General features: G+C 46.5%; 1 protein-coding gene across 1 annotated transcript in view; it reads right to left on the bottom strand.

The window, feature by feature from the left end:
- PDIA5 (protein disulfide isomerase family A member 5) overlaps positions 1 to 15,317 on the bottom strand; it is a 92,502-nt gene that overhangs the window by 44,850 nt on the left and 32,335 nt on the right. The window contains exons 4-7 of the mRNA XM_046002962.1: positions 13,216 to 13,299; positions 12,882 to 12,927; positions 8,753 to 8,845; positions 5,175 to 5,235 (exon numbers count right to left, since the gene is read on the bottom strand). Of these exons, the coding sequence (XP_045858918.1) occupies positions 5,175 to 5,235; positions 8,753 to 8,845; positions 12,882 to 12,927; positions 13,216 to 13,299 (284 nt within the window). The remainder of the gene's footprint in view (positions 1 to 5,174; positions 5,236 to 8,752; positions 8,846 to 12,881; positions 12,928 to 13,215; positions 13,300 to 15,317) is intronic.

Below are 15,317 nucleotides of genomic sequence, written 5' to 3'. Positions count from 1 at the left end.
CCTGAAACCCACACAACTGTACCATGATCCTGCCTTATGACACGTACTGTATACCGATATGCACTCAGTTTTAGTCTCGTTTAACCAGTGCCTTGAGTTCTGAAGTGTTCTGAGACGAACCATAAGAGGCCCTGTCCTCAAAGACTGGTAGGCAGGACAATTCCTGGGGCAACTCGCAGCTGGGCCATTAATAATGTCCCTCCAAGGAGAAACAAAAAGGGGGGAAGCCAACCAGTGAACATTAATGAAGAGAATGACCCAGGGTTAAAGCGCAGATCATTCTGAGCAGAGCCAGCTCTAACAAGAAGTGGGACACCAGGACCTCCCTTCTATAGACAAGCAAGGTGTCTGAGAAGAGGCTGGGTTAGAGGGACACCTGGCAATCAACAGGGGTAGCGGAGAGGCTATTGTCATGGTGAACAAACCGTAGGTCCAAGTCAGGCAGAACCACCAGAACCTCCTAGAAGGACAGCCATCCAGGGAGGCATGATCACTCAGGTGGAAATGGGAGGAGTCTACTCAACTTCTCAAGAAGGGGGATTTAAGACAGGCTTTCAAGAGTAAACAGACCTGAAATGAGAAGTTACGACTCACATCACAAAAATACAAAGGATCATAAGAGACTAGTATGGATGATTGGTCACCAACAAACTGGACAATTTAGAAGAAATACGCAAATTCTTACAAACATACAATCTTCGGGACACCTGGGTGGCTCAGTGGGTTAAGCCTGTGCCTTTGGTTCAGGTCATGATCCCAGGTTCCTGGGATCAAGCCCCACATCGGGCTCTCTGCTCAACAGGGAGCCTGCTTCCCCCTCTCTCTCTGCCTGCTACTCTGCCTACTTGTGATCTCTCTCTCTCTCTGTCAAATAAATAAATAAAATCTTAAAAAAAAAAAAGAAACATACAATCTTATAAGATTAAATCCATAAGAAACAGAAAACCAACCTGAATAGACCAATTACTAGCAATGAGACTGAATCAGGATTCAAAAACCAGTCAACAAACAAAAGTCCAGGACCAGATGGCTTCACTAATGAATCTTCCAAACATTTAAAGATTTAATACCTATTCTTCTCAAACTCTTCCAAAAAAATTGAAGAGGAGGGGAATACCAAACACATTTTATGAAGCCAAAATTATTCTGATACCAAAACCAGACAAGGACACCACAAAAAGGGAAAATTATAGGCCGATATCCTTGATGAACACAGATGTAAAAATCCTCAACAAAATATTAGCAAACCAAATTCAACACTAAAAAGATCACACAACACAATCAAGTGAGATTTACTCCAGGGATGCAAGGATAGTTCAATACCTGCAAATCAGTCAACATGATACACCATGTCAACAAAATGAAGGATAAAAATCATAAGATCATCCCAACAGATAAAGAAAAAGCACTCAGTAAAATTCAACTTCTGTTTATGCTAAAAACCTTCAACAAAGTGGGTATAGAGAAAACATACCTCAACATAAGAAAGGATATATATGACAAACCCACAGCTAACATCATACTCAACAGGAAAAAGCTAAAAGCTATTACTCCAAGATCAAGAACAAGACAAGTATGCCCATTCTTGCCACTTTTATTCAACACATTATTGGAAATCCTAGCCACAGCAATTCAGCAAGAAAAAGAAATGAAAGGCATCCAAATCAGAAAGGTAGAAGTAAAACTGTCACTATTTGCAGACCCTAAAAACTATCAGAAAGAGAAATAAAGAAAACAATCACATTTAAAATTGCATCAAAAAGAATAATATATCTAAGAATAAACTTAACCAAGGAGGTAAAAGACCTGTATATATACTGAAGACTGTAAGATATTGACCAAAAAAATTGAAGATGACACAAATAAATGAAAAGATATTCCACACTCATAGATTAGAAGAATTAATATTGTTAAAATGTCCATACTACCCAAAGCAAACTATAGATTCAACCCTATCAGAATTCCAATGGCATATTTCACAGAACTAGAACAAATAATTCTCAAATATTTATGAGCTGCAAAAGATCCCAAATAGTCAAAACATATGAAAGAACAACAAAGCTGGCAGTATCATGCTCCCTGGCTTCAAACTATACTGCAAAGCCATAATAATCAAAACAATACAGTACTGGGATGAAAACAGATACATAGATCAAAGGAAAAGAATTGAGAGTTCACAGATACACCCACACATACATAGGTAATTAATTGATAACGAAGGAGCCAAGATCATATAAAAGAGAAACAACAGGCCCTTTAATAAATGGTGTTGAGAAAACTGGACAGCCACATGCAAAAGAATGAAACTACTAGACCACTATCTTACCTCATACACAAAAATTAACTCCAAGTGGATTAGAGACTTGAACATAAGAGCTGAAACCGTAAAATTCTCAGAAGAAAATGTAGGCAGTAAACTCCTTGACATGAATCTTAGCTATGTGTTTGTGGCACAGACTTCAAAGGCAAGGAAAATAAAAGCAAAAATAGACAAATGGGACTACCTCAAACTAAAAAGCTTCTGTACAATGAAGGAAACCATCATCAAGATGAAAAGGCAACCTACAGAATGGAAGAAGATATTTGCAAATCATATATCTGATCAGGGGTTAATATCTAAAATATAGAAAGAATTCATTCAACTCAGCAACAACAACAAAAACAAAAAACCCAAACAACCCGATTAAAAAATGGGCAGAGGGGGCGCCTGGGTGGCTCAGTGGGTTAAGCCGCTGCCTTCGGCTCAGGTCATGATCTCAGGGTCCTGGGATCAAGTCCCGCATCGGGCTCTCTGCTCAGCAGCGAGCCTGCTTCCCTCTCTCTCTCTCTGCCTGCCTCTCTGTCTACTTGTGATTTCTCTCTGTCAAATAGATAAATAAAATCTAAAAAAAAAAATAAATAAAAAAATAAAAAATGGGCAGAGGATCTGCACAGACATTCCTCCGAAGAAGATATAGAGATGGCCAGCAGAACAAGAAAAGATGCTCAACATCACTAATCATCAGGGAAATGCAAATCAAAACCATAATGATATATCACCTCACACCTGTCAGAATGGCTTTTATCAAAAAGATAAGAAATATGGGGCACCTGGGTGGTTCAGTGGGTTAAAGCCTCTGCTTTCAGCTCAGGTCATGATTCCAGGGTCCCAGGGTCCTGCCTGCCGCTCTGCCTACTTGTGCTCTCTCTCTGCAAATAAATAAAAATCTTACAAAAAAAAAAAAAGCAAACTCCTAGATACAGGAAACAGTTCAGTGGTTACCAGAGGGGAAAGAGGCTTGGGCGTGGGTGAAGGGGGTCCACTGTGGGGTGATGGATGGTAGCTAGCCTTCTGGGGGTGATCAGTTTGCTATATATGCAGAAGTCAAATTATAACCGGTATGCCTGAAACTTACATAATTTTTAAAAAAAGGAAAAAGAAAATATGCCATATGCCATATGTCTTCTAGGCAGAAATCCAGTCTAGGCAGGGTGATATATAATTGATTTGAGTACCTACACTGTGTCTTATGCATACTATTGAAATAAACATAGTAGTTCCAAAGTGGAAAAAACAAACAAACCAACCAAAAAACTAAACAGAACTCTAATGCCATAGCTTCTGAGCCTCATCCAAGCCACAGATAGGCTACGGCACACTGCCCTCCCACCACGCATGGCCCCAGCCTTCGGGCTGTTGGTTTCCTGAAGGGCATATGCTGAACACAGAGTCACAAGGGGCCTCCCGTAGGCTATAATCTGAGGTTTTCATTCAGCGGGTCGGGACCCATCAGATCACAGGGCTGGCCCAGGCACAGTATGTGAGGCTTTGCAGAACATACTGTCAAGGATTCAACTCTGCTTGGCCTGAAAGCAGCCATAGACAAGGCGTAAACAAATGAACGTGTCTATGTTCCAACAAAAGTTAATTTACCAAAAAGGTGGACAGTCCATGGGCCAGAGTTTGTGGACACTTTATTAGAGGGTTATGAAATAGTAGGAAAAACCAATAACTTCTAAATGAAACAAAACAGAAAAAGAAAATAGTGTGTACTGCATCTGGCAGAGTGGATAGCAAGTACTAAGGGTTTAAGGATGGTTTTGTAAAACTTGTTTCAGCTTATATACTATAAGTATACACAAATTCTGTAATTTAAGTATATATATCATTTGTGCATAAATATTATATATATATAATTTGTGTATACTTACAGTGCTAGGTTACAATGAAAAATATTTCTTTTTTATGGTTTTTAAAAAATTTTATTCATTTATTTGTCAGAAAGAGAGCATAAGCAGGGGGAACAGCAGTCAGAGGTGGAAGCAAGGCTCCCTCCTGAGCAGGGAGCCCGATGTGGGACTCGATCCCAGGACCCCGAGATCATGACCAGAGCTGAAGGCAGATGCTTCACTGACTGAGCCACACAGGTGTCCCGAAAAATATTTTTACATGAATACTAGGAAATAGAGTCACAAATTCCAAAAGCCGTTGCTCTGATCCAACCCTCTTTCTTATAGAAATAGCAACTGAGGGGCAGAGAAGTGAAGGATTTGACCAAGGTCACCTGGCTCGCTGGTGGCATAGCTGGGATCAGAACCTAAGTCTTCTGGTTGTCATCTCACCAGTCTTCCTGCTATTCCTATGGCCTCCTATCTCATCTAGAGACTGAATCGGAATTTGGGGCCCTTTCCTCCATGGTCCCAATCCCCCACGCCTCGCAGGCGGCCCCAGCAGCTCTGCTGGGCGAACAGCTGCCCCGAGAGGCCAGCCAGCCTCAGCAGGGTGAGCAGCAGCAGCAGCACCTCGGAGAGGACACCAAGACAGAAACAGGGCTCCAGGAGCACATGGCTCCGCCAGGCAGGCAGCTGGGGGTAAAGGGCTTCAGGCCCCCGGCGGGAAGATCTGGAGAGGAGACCTGTGCTGTTGCTGGGTGGAGCTCAGGGCAAGGAGGGCAGAAGGACGGGTTCTAGTGAGAGACAAACTGATGTGGACAGCAGGAAGGGAGGAGCCAGGTGAAAAGGCCAAGAAGCACAGAGAGACAGAGCAGGGTGAAGGACACACTTTGCACTTTCAGGGAGCTGAGGTGAGTTCCCAGTCCTCTGCCTCCCACCCCCCAGCTGTCCCTCCACAAGTCTGAAGGAATTGGGCCCCCCACCCCCCCCCACCCGGCGCTGGGAGGAGAAAGATCACTCACAGGGAGCATAAAACATCATGAGGAGTGGCTTGTCTTCCTTTTTCAGGAGCCGTCTGAAGTCCTGAGGCACAAACAGAGAACACAGCAGGTCAGACACGAAAGAACACAATGGGGAGTCAGCATCTGCTGGGTGGGGGGCACCTCGGCCAGAGAGGGTGGACGGGCACTTAGGAAGCCCCACGGGCTGACCTGAGGTGAGAGACATGTAGTCAGAGTTACAGCCGGTCAGGAGCTAGAGGACTGCAACAATCTGTACCATCCCCGCATGTGACAGATGGGGAAACGGAGGCCCCATGGGGGCACACAGCTTTCCGGAGGCCACTTAGTGGGAGGAAGTAGTCAGCATCAGGCCAACAGCTTCACTTTCAGCTCCGCCTAAACCATTCAAAGACTGCAAGGAGCTAATCTTATCCCACGTGGCTGACTAAAGCTGCCCCTTCATGGGATTTATGGAGTGGTTTGGTCTTGGGGGTGGTTGTGGTTGTTTACTCACAGCCCAGCTTGGCCAGATGGGGATCTAGCTGCTTCTTAGGGTAACGCAGGGTTAACCCACACCCACTAATCTCTTTCCCCAGCCCTGCTGCTGTCCAAGCGCCCAGGAGTCCACTGTGGGCACAGAAGCATACAGAGGAAGCAAGTCCCAAGCCCCAGGAGGTTACAAGCTAAACAGATTGTTTATATTTGTAAAATCCTAAGAATAGCACCTGGCATGTTATCAGGCAATATATAGCTGTTTCTTTATTTTTTTTTTTTAATATTTTATTTATTTGACAGAGAAATCACAACTAGGCAGAGAGGCAGGCAGAGAGAGAGGAGGAAGCTGGCTCCATGCGGAGCAGAGAGCCCGATGCGGGGCTCGATCCCAGGACCCTGGGATCATGACCTGAGCCGAAGGCAGAGGCTTTAACCCACTGAGCCACCCAGGTGCCCCTATATAGCTGTTTCTTAAATAAATACAATAAATGTACAAAGACAAACGGTCACAACAGTGCTAATGGAGAGACTTGGTGTAAAGCAGGGCTGGAGACCTTTCTTCCAACGAGAGTCAACGATGTTCCGGAAAAAGCAAATCTTTGAGGGACTGCAGAGAAGCGCAATGACAGAGCATATTTTGATTAAAATGATTTGCTTCTCTAACCAGTTTCCATAGAAGAAAATTAGAGGTTTTTCTCTTTTGAATAATAAAGAAAATAAAAGAAGATTACAAAATGCAGCTTTCTGGCAACAACAAGGCATTAGGTAAATAGATGAGGGTTCATCCCGCACAATGGAATACTAGTGCATCATTAAAAACGATGAAGAGGAATATTTAACGTCACAATAAGATATGCATGTTACATTAAGTGGGGGGAAAAGCAAGTTACGAAGCAGCATATAAAATGCAACGACACTTTTGTGAGTAAAAATATTTATGCATGCATTATGTTGAAAGCCTGGAAAGCTAGAGAAAATACCAGCAGTGGGTATCTCTCAATGAGATGGGAAAGGGTAACTTTTTTTCTTTTATGCTTAAGCTGTATTTTCCAAATTTTCAACAATACATATGTATTACTCATAATTTTTCAGTTAGATAAAAAACATTACAAAGATTTTGTAGGAATTCAAAACATTTTATAATAAATTCTGAAAATGTTCACTCTTGTTTAAGTAACTAAAAATATGTAATTCTACTCACTGTAAAGAAGAATTACTAAGATCTTTGACCCTGACAATGGATAGAAAATGCAAACGCTTTGAAAATAATCTTCTGAAATCCCTGGAGATAAAATCTCGTAAAGATCTGAAACAAAAAGGTTTTTCTGGGCCTGTAACAATGTGGTTTCATACCCTAGGCAGAAACAAATATTACATTCAAAGATCCTTAACTGCCTTCAACAGTGTGGAATTCTAAGCTCAAACATACGGATCAGCAATTCAAACCTGAATTTGGAACTTTTCGTTATTTTACGTGGGGACTCGATCAGCAGAAAGGTAGCTGTACCTTAGACTTCTAAAGGAGAGAAAACAGCACAAAGTGTAACAAGAGTACTGACAACAGGTATGAAAAAAATTTTTCTGCTTAATATTTCTAGTTACAGAAGAACGATCTTTGGAGTTTCAGGACATAAACATTTTAGGAGAAATATGAATATTAGGGGAATACAAACTGGTGCGGCCACTACGGAAAGAGTAGGGAGGTTCATCCAAAAATTAGAATAGAAATTCCATGTGATCTAGTAATTCCACTACTGGGTATTTACCCAAAGAAGATGAAAACACTAATCTGGTAAGATATATGCACCCCTATGTTTACTACATTATTTACAGCAGCCAAGATATGAAAGCAACCCAAGTGTCCGTCGATAGATGAATGGATAAAGAAGATGGGGTGTGTGTACACAATGGAATATTACTCCGCCATAAAGTCATAAAGAGATCTTACCATTTGCAACAACATGGATGGATCTAGAGTATAATGCTAAGTGCAATAAGCCAGTCAGAGAAAGACAAATACCATATGACTTCACTTATATATCTAAAAAAAAACAAAACAAACAAGCAAAACCAACCAGAAACAGACTGAAAAATTCAGAGAACCAATTGGTGGTCGCGAGAGGGGAAGGGAGGCGGGGGATGGGTGAACCAGGTGACGGGGATTAAGAGGTATAAACTTCCAGTTATAGAAAAATAAGTGACAGGAATGAAAAGTACAGCATAGGGAATATAGTCAATAACACTAATAACTTTGTATAGTGACAGACAGCAACCACACTTTTCATGGTGAGCACTATGTAATATACAGAACTGTCAAATCATTGTTAATATATTTGAAACTAATACACCACTGTGTGTCAACAGTATTTTATATTTTAAAAAAAAGCACATTCTCCTTCCATCTGCAACACAGCACTGCCTGCCTCACTGTTACAACCCCTGTTAATAAAACAAAGAAGCTCTTGCCCATCCTATGTGAAGGTACCCATGGGTAAAGATGCACATTCAGGTCAGGTGGGGCAGGTTTAGAAAGAAGGAGGATCGCAGTTGTCTGAAGATTATAATTCAACCACCATTCCACCCCAATCCCCCATTCTAGCCAAATCCAGAATTGAAAGCTTAAAAGGATAAAAAAATTTGTTCAAATTTATATTACTTAGAATTACAGAGACCTGACCTAAGTCTCTGGAAATCCAACCCAAACCTCTGAGATTCTTAAAGAAAAGAAAAGGAAAAAAAACAAAAAAACAAAAAACGCTTTTAAAATCACACACGCACAAAGCCAAACCCAGCAACGACTGAGTTACATAATAAGGAAAGGACGTTTAAATGGATATTCCTATGAGGAAAATCTAAACCCATTAAAATACATTAAATAAGGCGGTGAAGAAGGGAAGAAGCTCTCAGGCAGCAAGCCTGTGATCTCCTGTGGGTTGCATCATGGAGGTGGGAAGGAGAACAAATATTAGGGGCCTGGCAGCCCAGTTCCCTAGGAGGAAAACACAACTCGTCCCCGAAGACTCCCCTTTCTCATTTCCTTGGGCATCGCTCCTAGGGAGCGCCTGGTTGGGGGAGGCTTCCAGAATTGAAGGGGAATAAATTACCTTTTCACTGTCAATATGGACAACATCTTTGGCTCCAGGATCTTCTTCCCATAGTGGGGGCCCTTTTGGATCCTTCAGAAAGGCCACTATAGACTGAGGAAAGGAACAGAGAAGGGAAAACTCATTTTAGCCAGGTAAAGAGGGAGGCAGGGAAATCAGGAATCTGACCCATCTCCCCGCCCAGAGACCCATACACCTGTGGAAAGAGTCTATGTGTGGCATGTGGCCAACCACATGGGGGGCAAGGGTGCAATTCTATCGCCCACGGACATCCCTGCTGAGGGCCCTAAAAACGCACCCCCACCACCTCCACCAAAATTTTTCAGCCATGTGACACCTGACTCTGGTCAGCTGATCCGCACTTCTGTGCTTCTTTGTGCACAGAAATGAGATTTGAGACAATTCACTGGTTTACTGAAATCAGAGACACACTCATGCTTTGGCTAGGTCTCATCTCCTCCAGGAAGCTCTCTGATCAATTTGACTAAAGGCCTCCAGTCCTGTCCAAGGGCTCCACATTCAGGCACTAAAACTGTCAGTTGTATCCACGGGTAAGCACACCTACTTGTCACCTGCCCAACACTGTGTGATCTAAACTGGCTAGGGAGCAGGTTAAATCCTGCATCCTCTGTGGGGTTCAGGCGGGGGCTCATCCCCGGGGCTGCCTGGTTGGTGCACTTCTCCCCCTGAAGACTGCCGCCCCCTTCTAGATGCCCAGGATGAAGATCTGACAAAGACCTGCAGGTTAAAGGGCTTACTTAGCCTTTGTCATGTGGACAACTGCCTCAAATCTCACCCCCGCCCCCCTGCGGAAGACACATGTGGGGCAGGAAATAGGGGCCACATCCCTCCACTGCCCTCCAGCCCTGCCACACTTCACTGGTCCGGGACAGGAGTGGCATTCCCTTCCCTCAGCCACTCTGGAAAACGGTGCTCAAAGTCTGTGAGAGCCAGGAATGAGTGCCACAAACCAGCCAGCCTCCATCCCTCCATCCCCGGAGGGGAGCTGCTGGTCTCCGTGTCAACACACAGAGCCCGCAGTGTCCCCAATTTGATGCAAGATTTTGAGACTTCTTTCCACTTTGATCAAGTTCCAACAAGCAGATGACAAGTTGGGCGTGCCCACAGTGTGGTGGGAAGGAGGTCGGCTGGGACAAGAAAAGGAAACACCCTCTTAGCAAGGCGGTTCATTCAGCCCAGCCACTGGTCACAGACACAGGACCTTAGGGAGGCCGACTAGTTCTGGAAACTCCTATTTGGAAGGAGCTACCATGGAACAATGGGAGACAGCTAAGATTTCTCAGAATTTCATTCAGGTAATGCTCCTTGTTCGTCCAAATGGAGCTGTGAAACAACTCCTGGCAAGAGAAGAGGGGCCATTTGCACCATGGCAAAGGCAGGACTGTCTCTCCTCTGTCCTTGCCAAAGCTTCGCCGCAACAAGATAAGCCAAAATGGAAATGGCAGGGCCTCCTGAAACCCACGCTCACCCACAGCTGCAGAGGCACCTGCTGCCCAGGCCAAGTGAGAGAGATGCTTCCAGGCGCCCGTCTGTTTCAGAAAACACCTGGGGCAGCGGTTCCCAACGCAGGGCATGCGGCAGCCTTCGGGAGCCTGTGAGACCTCAGACTCCCACGAGAGCCCTACTTTATACACTATTTTACTTAGCATTTCCATTAACTCACACGCCCACGTTTTACATTTACTTTATGCAAACATACTGTTTCTAGGAAGAAGATCTATGCCTTCCAGTAGATTCTCAGTGGGATGAGGTACCCAAAATAGGTTAGAAACTCCTGTTCTCAGGGGGCTCCTGTCCGCACAGCAGGATGAGCTGAGTTGGACAGTGAGCCCCAGCTCCCATCCCCCCACTGCCAGCCCCAGCCCCACCTCAGCATCAGGGAGAGAAGACACGGGGACGCCAAAGGGAAGGGAGTCACCTCTGCGGATGTAGTAACTGAGATCCTCATACTTGCTTTTCAGGTGAAGACTATTCTTGTTTGACTGAAGATTGACTAACCCCATCCACAGGTTCTCTCCAAGTCCATCTGCCCAACAACATCTGAAGTGGAGGTCTGCACCTAGAATGCCTCCCTCTCCCAGTCCTCCTGCTCTCTGCGTCCTGAATCCCAGGGAAATGGCCCCACGATGCACACCCGGTTCTCAGGACATCCTGGTGTCTGAGAAAACACACAGCTACACAGCCTTGGGAGAAGGTCATCAGAGGCTCATCTGAGTTTTGGCTTCCAAGCACCTCTGGGCCTCACTGCTTACACACAGTAAGGATTCTGCTGGACAGACTGCTGACCAGCAGAAGGCCACTTACACAGGAAGGTCCCCTCTTTCCCCTCCCTTGTCTGGCCTCTGGCTTCTGTAGGGACCACCACACAGTGCCGGGGGCCAGGTCCCTGCCGAAACATCCAGCAGGACAGCGACAGCAGCCAGAGCAGAGCCAGTGCCTGCAACAGGCACCCAGCCGGGCTGGGACTCCTCTAGCTCTCTGCACATGGAGGCCCAGGAGGCTCCCTGAGAGGAACACCAACCTGTGACCAAGGAGGGCTTTGGTCTTGGCCACTCCTGCTGGATGAAGAGCAGAAGCCATCAGGCAGTCATGGGAAACACTATGCCACTTCCTCTTAGCTCTGGAGAGCTCCAGGGGCTCTACCCCAGGCCCTGATGGCCCTGGGGGTTTTAGGGACTAAGGACGCTTTCTCTCCACTGAAGACCCTGATCCTGTCCAACGCTTAGCCCTCTTCTCCAGGTGGAAGTCACAGGAAGGATGGAGAGTGAGCAGACGCCGCACACCTTATCTTAGTAAAGGGGTGGACAAAGACCAGGCCTCAGACTCCCCCACCTAGGCCAGCTCCAAGTGCTCAAGCTCCCTGCTCCTTCCCCACTCCCACAGCTCTGAGCAGCGGCTATCTCCTGCTCCATGATGCCAGGACAGCCGGCTCCAAGGGAGCCACAAAACATAAATCGGACACAGCCTCCGATATGAAAACGAAGAGCCCCCAGCACCCCCTTCCATCCCTGCACGGCACTTCCCCACCTCGTTCCTGGGGAGCACATGTTCTCTCCGAGGGCTTCAGCTGACGTCTTAACAACACAGAAGAAGAGGCTTAAGCAACCCTAGTTGGGAGAACTTTCTCTAAGTGTCTAAGTGGGTATTAAGATGAGCAATCAGGGCGAGTCTGCAGAAGGTAAAAGCTGTAGACTTAAAAAAGAATGAAAGTTGGCAGGTAAACAGGAAGTGACCGGGAGCTGAGGATGAACGGCAGAGGAGAGGGGTCCTGGCAGCTGCACAGACAGATGGATGGACAAGAAAGAATGGAAGGAGATGGAGAGAGACAGAGAAAGAGGAGCATGGGGTTCATTCAAGCCAGTGAGATAAGCAAGAGAGTCTGAAAAAGTAAGTTCCGCCTACGTTGGGAAGAGAGGAAATACATGGCCTCAGGTATTTCTGGGGCAGGGGGATTCTGCCTGGACCAGACACAGAAGGAGACAGGCTTGATGGAGAGGATGGGTATGCTGGAGGAGGAGAATCCAAGGGCAACAGAAGGACTTGGGGCCTTGGGGTGACAGCACCTGTGGGTCACAGCCCCTCCACACCTATTTTCATTGATGCTTTTCTCCATCGACTTCCCAATTGGCTCTGTAGCAGGGAGCAACTTGGTGACATGGGGATGTCATCTGAACCGAGCTGCAGCCGCTGACAGGGTCCTACCTGCCTATGTCCCACCCCCTGTGCTCACCTGGGCACAGGGGGTCCCCCCCACCCGGCCCCAGCCTCTGGAGAGCCAGCATGGACACTGCCACGGAGACGAGGTGGGGTTCACACCACAGCAAAGAGAGACCCAGGCCTCTGGAGGGGAGAGGCAGATGGTGGCTTGCCTCCTGGGATGATTGCTGATAGATTCGCACACTTATCTATGAGGCCAGTCCCCCCTGTGTTAACAGTTACAAACTTCTCCAGACATTCTGCTGACATGTGCTCTAGAGATAAGAATCCCTCAGGTCATTTGGAAGAGCTATCTGTGCAATCTGCCCTTCCTTCTCTCAGAGAGAACCTGCCAGGCCTTTGGCATCTGTTCAGACGCTATCTCTGCTGAGAATGAGGGAAGTAAATTTACCTTAAATGTCACAGCTCGGTTATATTCAGTATGAAATGCACCATCCCTGTCAAATGAGGAGAAAAAGGTGTTAACTTTAAGAATGGTTGTGAAGATACATACCTTTGGTTTCCTGCAGCATCTCAGTAACATTCAGCTATTGAACATGGTTCAAGACTTAAAGAAAGAAAAGAAGAAAGAAAAGAAAGAAAGAAAGAAAGAACGAACTGTAAACACAGGGAAAAAATATCATTCTGAAATAAAATTAACCTAACTAAAAACCACCATTCCCTGAGAATACCAATGAAAGCTTTCAGCACTTACTTGGAAATTGGAAATGCCCACAGGTACTTACTGGTAATGGAATAATTCAACCTTTTTGTCCTTTGGGCTCAGGTCAACTTTCATCTTCTTGCACAATTTTCTACTCTCGGCATCACTGAAAGACACAAATGTCGGGAACTATTTGCTACTGGAGGTCCTCACAAAGGTGTTGACAGAGTAAAATTTGCTGTTGGTCTAAGAAAAGCCTGGTATCTTGGAATTCTCAACAGCAGGTAAGGCCCTGATGGCAGACGCATATTCTGAGGACTGGAAAAGGAGGGTAGCCAACAGGAGATAGGCTCAATCAGGAAAGAGACAAGCAGATGTGAAGTGTCTCCCTACATGTGAGGGGCAGCACGGACAGCTCTGGACAAAGCCAGGGCCCGGCAGCACAGAGGGTGGGCAGTCCCTTCTAAGAAAAAAACAAACTACGGAATACATATGTGGTCCCCATCTCGGCTGCTCATCAGAATCATCTGGGGAAGTTTAAAAAAAAGACGATTAACCCAGCCCTCCCCAGATCATTACTTCAGACTCTCTGCCTTGGGGCCACGCCAGTTTTTGTTTTTAAAGCGCAAATGTGTGCCATATGCCACCTGCTAGACACCATCTGACCGGGGTAAGAGGAAGACGTTCTACAATGCTGACGAAGATATGAAATTGGATCAGGTTTGACCAAAGCCACAGGGAGAGAGGAGAGCGCTTCTGCCAAGTGCAGAATCTGCAGTATCTACACTCTAGCAATTCTCCTACGAAACATCGATGGCATCAGTCCCATGCCATCGAGGGCTTACAGAGTGCTCATGCCTGATCTCACCTGACCTGGCTTCCTTCCTGGTAGATCAATGGATTTCAAAATGGGGTCCCTGGACCAGCAGCATCAGCACCGCCCAGAAACCTGTTAGAAATGCAAATTCTTAGCCCCATCCCAAACCTACTAAATCAAAACTCTGTGGGGGACTAGAGCAAGTGTGTTTTAAGGAGCCTGCAAGGTGATTCTGATGTAAGCCCCTGTCCTGTTTGGGCTCTTCCTCCTCTCCCCAACCTCTCCAAGGTCTGGTGTCCCCTGTGGCCTCCACCAGCGGCTCAGCGGCCTCATCTGACTCAGGGCTTTCCCCATAACCTCACCATACTCAGCCAAGTCTGCCCAGCCAGAGGCAGCCAGCTGCCCCACCCTCGCAGGGCCATCTCCCCAGATCGGCATTGGCTCAGCGAGGGTATGTCAGCCACAGGTCCCCAATGATTCTCCCTGGCTACACTGCATGAACCACTCTGTTCTGCCGGGAGTGACAGCCACTTGAGGGAAGTCCCCTCATCTCCCACCTGTGTGTGCACACATCCCACCACCTTCTACAGCCACTGGCTCCACCCAGCTCTGTGCTGGCCTCAGGACAGGCAGATTAAATCATTCAGTTCAGCTCTAAAAGCAAGTCTCATCAATGGACAAGTGACATTGTGGTACCTCATTTTCAGTGTGAATAAGCATTGTGCAATTCAAGAAGCCTGTCTGACTGGAGAGATGTGTGGGGATGAGAGAGGGGACCACTCTCCTGCCCCCAGCCTAACTCAGGCCCAGGCTTTTCCCTCCCTATCTAGTCTTACCTGGGGCAGCCATCCCTGCAGCCGCTGTGGCTTCCACCCCCAGGCCTGGCAAACAGTGGGGACTCAAATGAAATGCATGATGAATTCCAAAATGAAAGGCTAATTCACATGACAGTGGTTGCTCCCCCAAGGAGGCAAGGGCACTCAGAGACAGGGAATCCCCAGAGAAGGGATCAGCAGGGATGGGAAGGAGATGCAGATAGGCAAGAGGATGCAGCAAGAAGGACCCTCAGGGAAGGGCAGCCCCCGAAATCCAGGAGCTAGAAAGCCATACCCAAAAGCCATGTGGGGATGCCATACACGCCTCCACTGACAGGAGCCATTACAGCCTGGGCCTGTGCTGGCCGCAGAGGCTCTGTAGCAAACCCAGGCTGATGGGGTGGGGAGGTCTGTTTCCAGACGACTGCATGTAAGATGCCCTTTCCCTGCCTGAGCTCACTCCCCACGAGAGGGGATTCCACTCGGGGGGTTTACGACCGTTCACTTGGCCCTTGCGTGGTCCAGCTTTGTTCTGCTGCGCTCAACTGTTCT

The sequence above is a fragment of the Meles meles genome, chromosome 4 (assembly GCF_922984935.1).
Source record: "Meles meles chromosome 4, mMelMel3.1 paternal haplotype, whole genome shotgun sequence".
Taxonomy (NCBI): domain Eukaryota; kingdom Metazoa; phylum Chordata; class Mammalia; order Carnivora; family Mustelidae; genus Meles; species Meles meles.
This window is presented reverse-complemented; position numbering and strand designations above follow the sequence as displayed.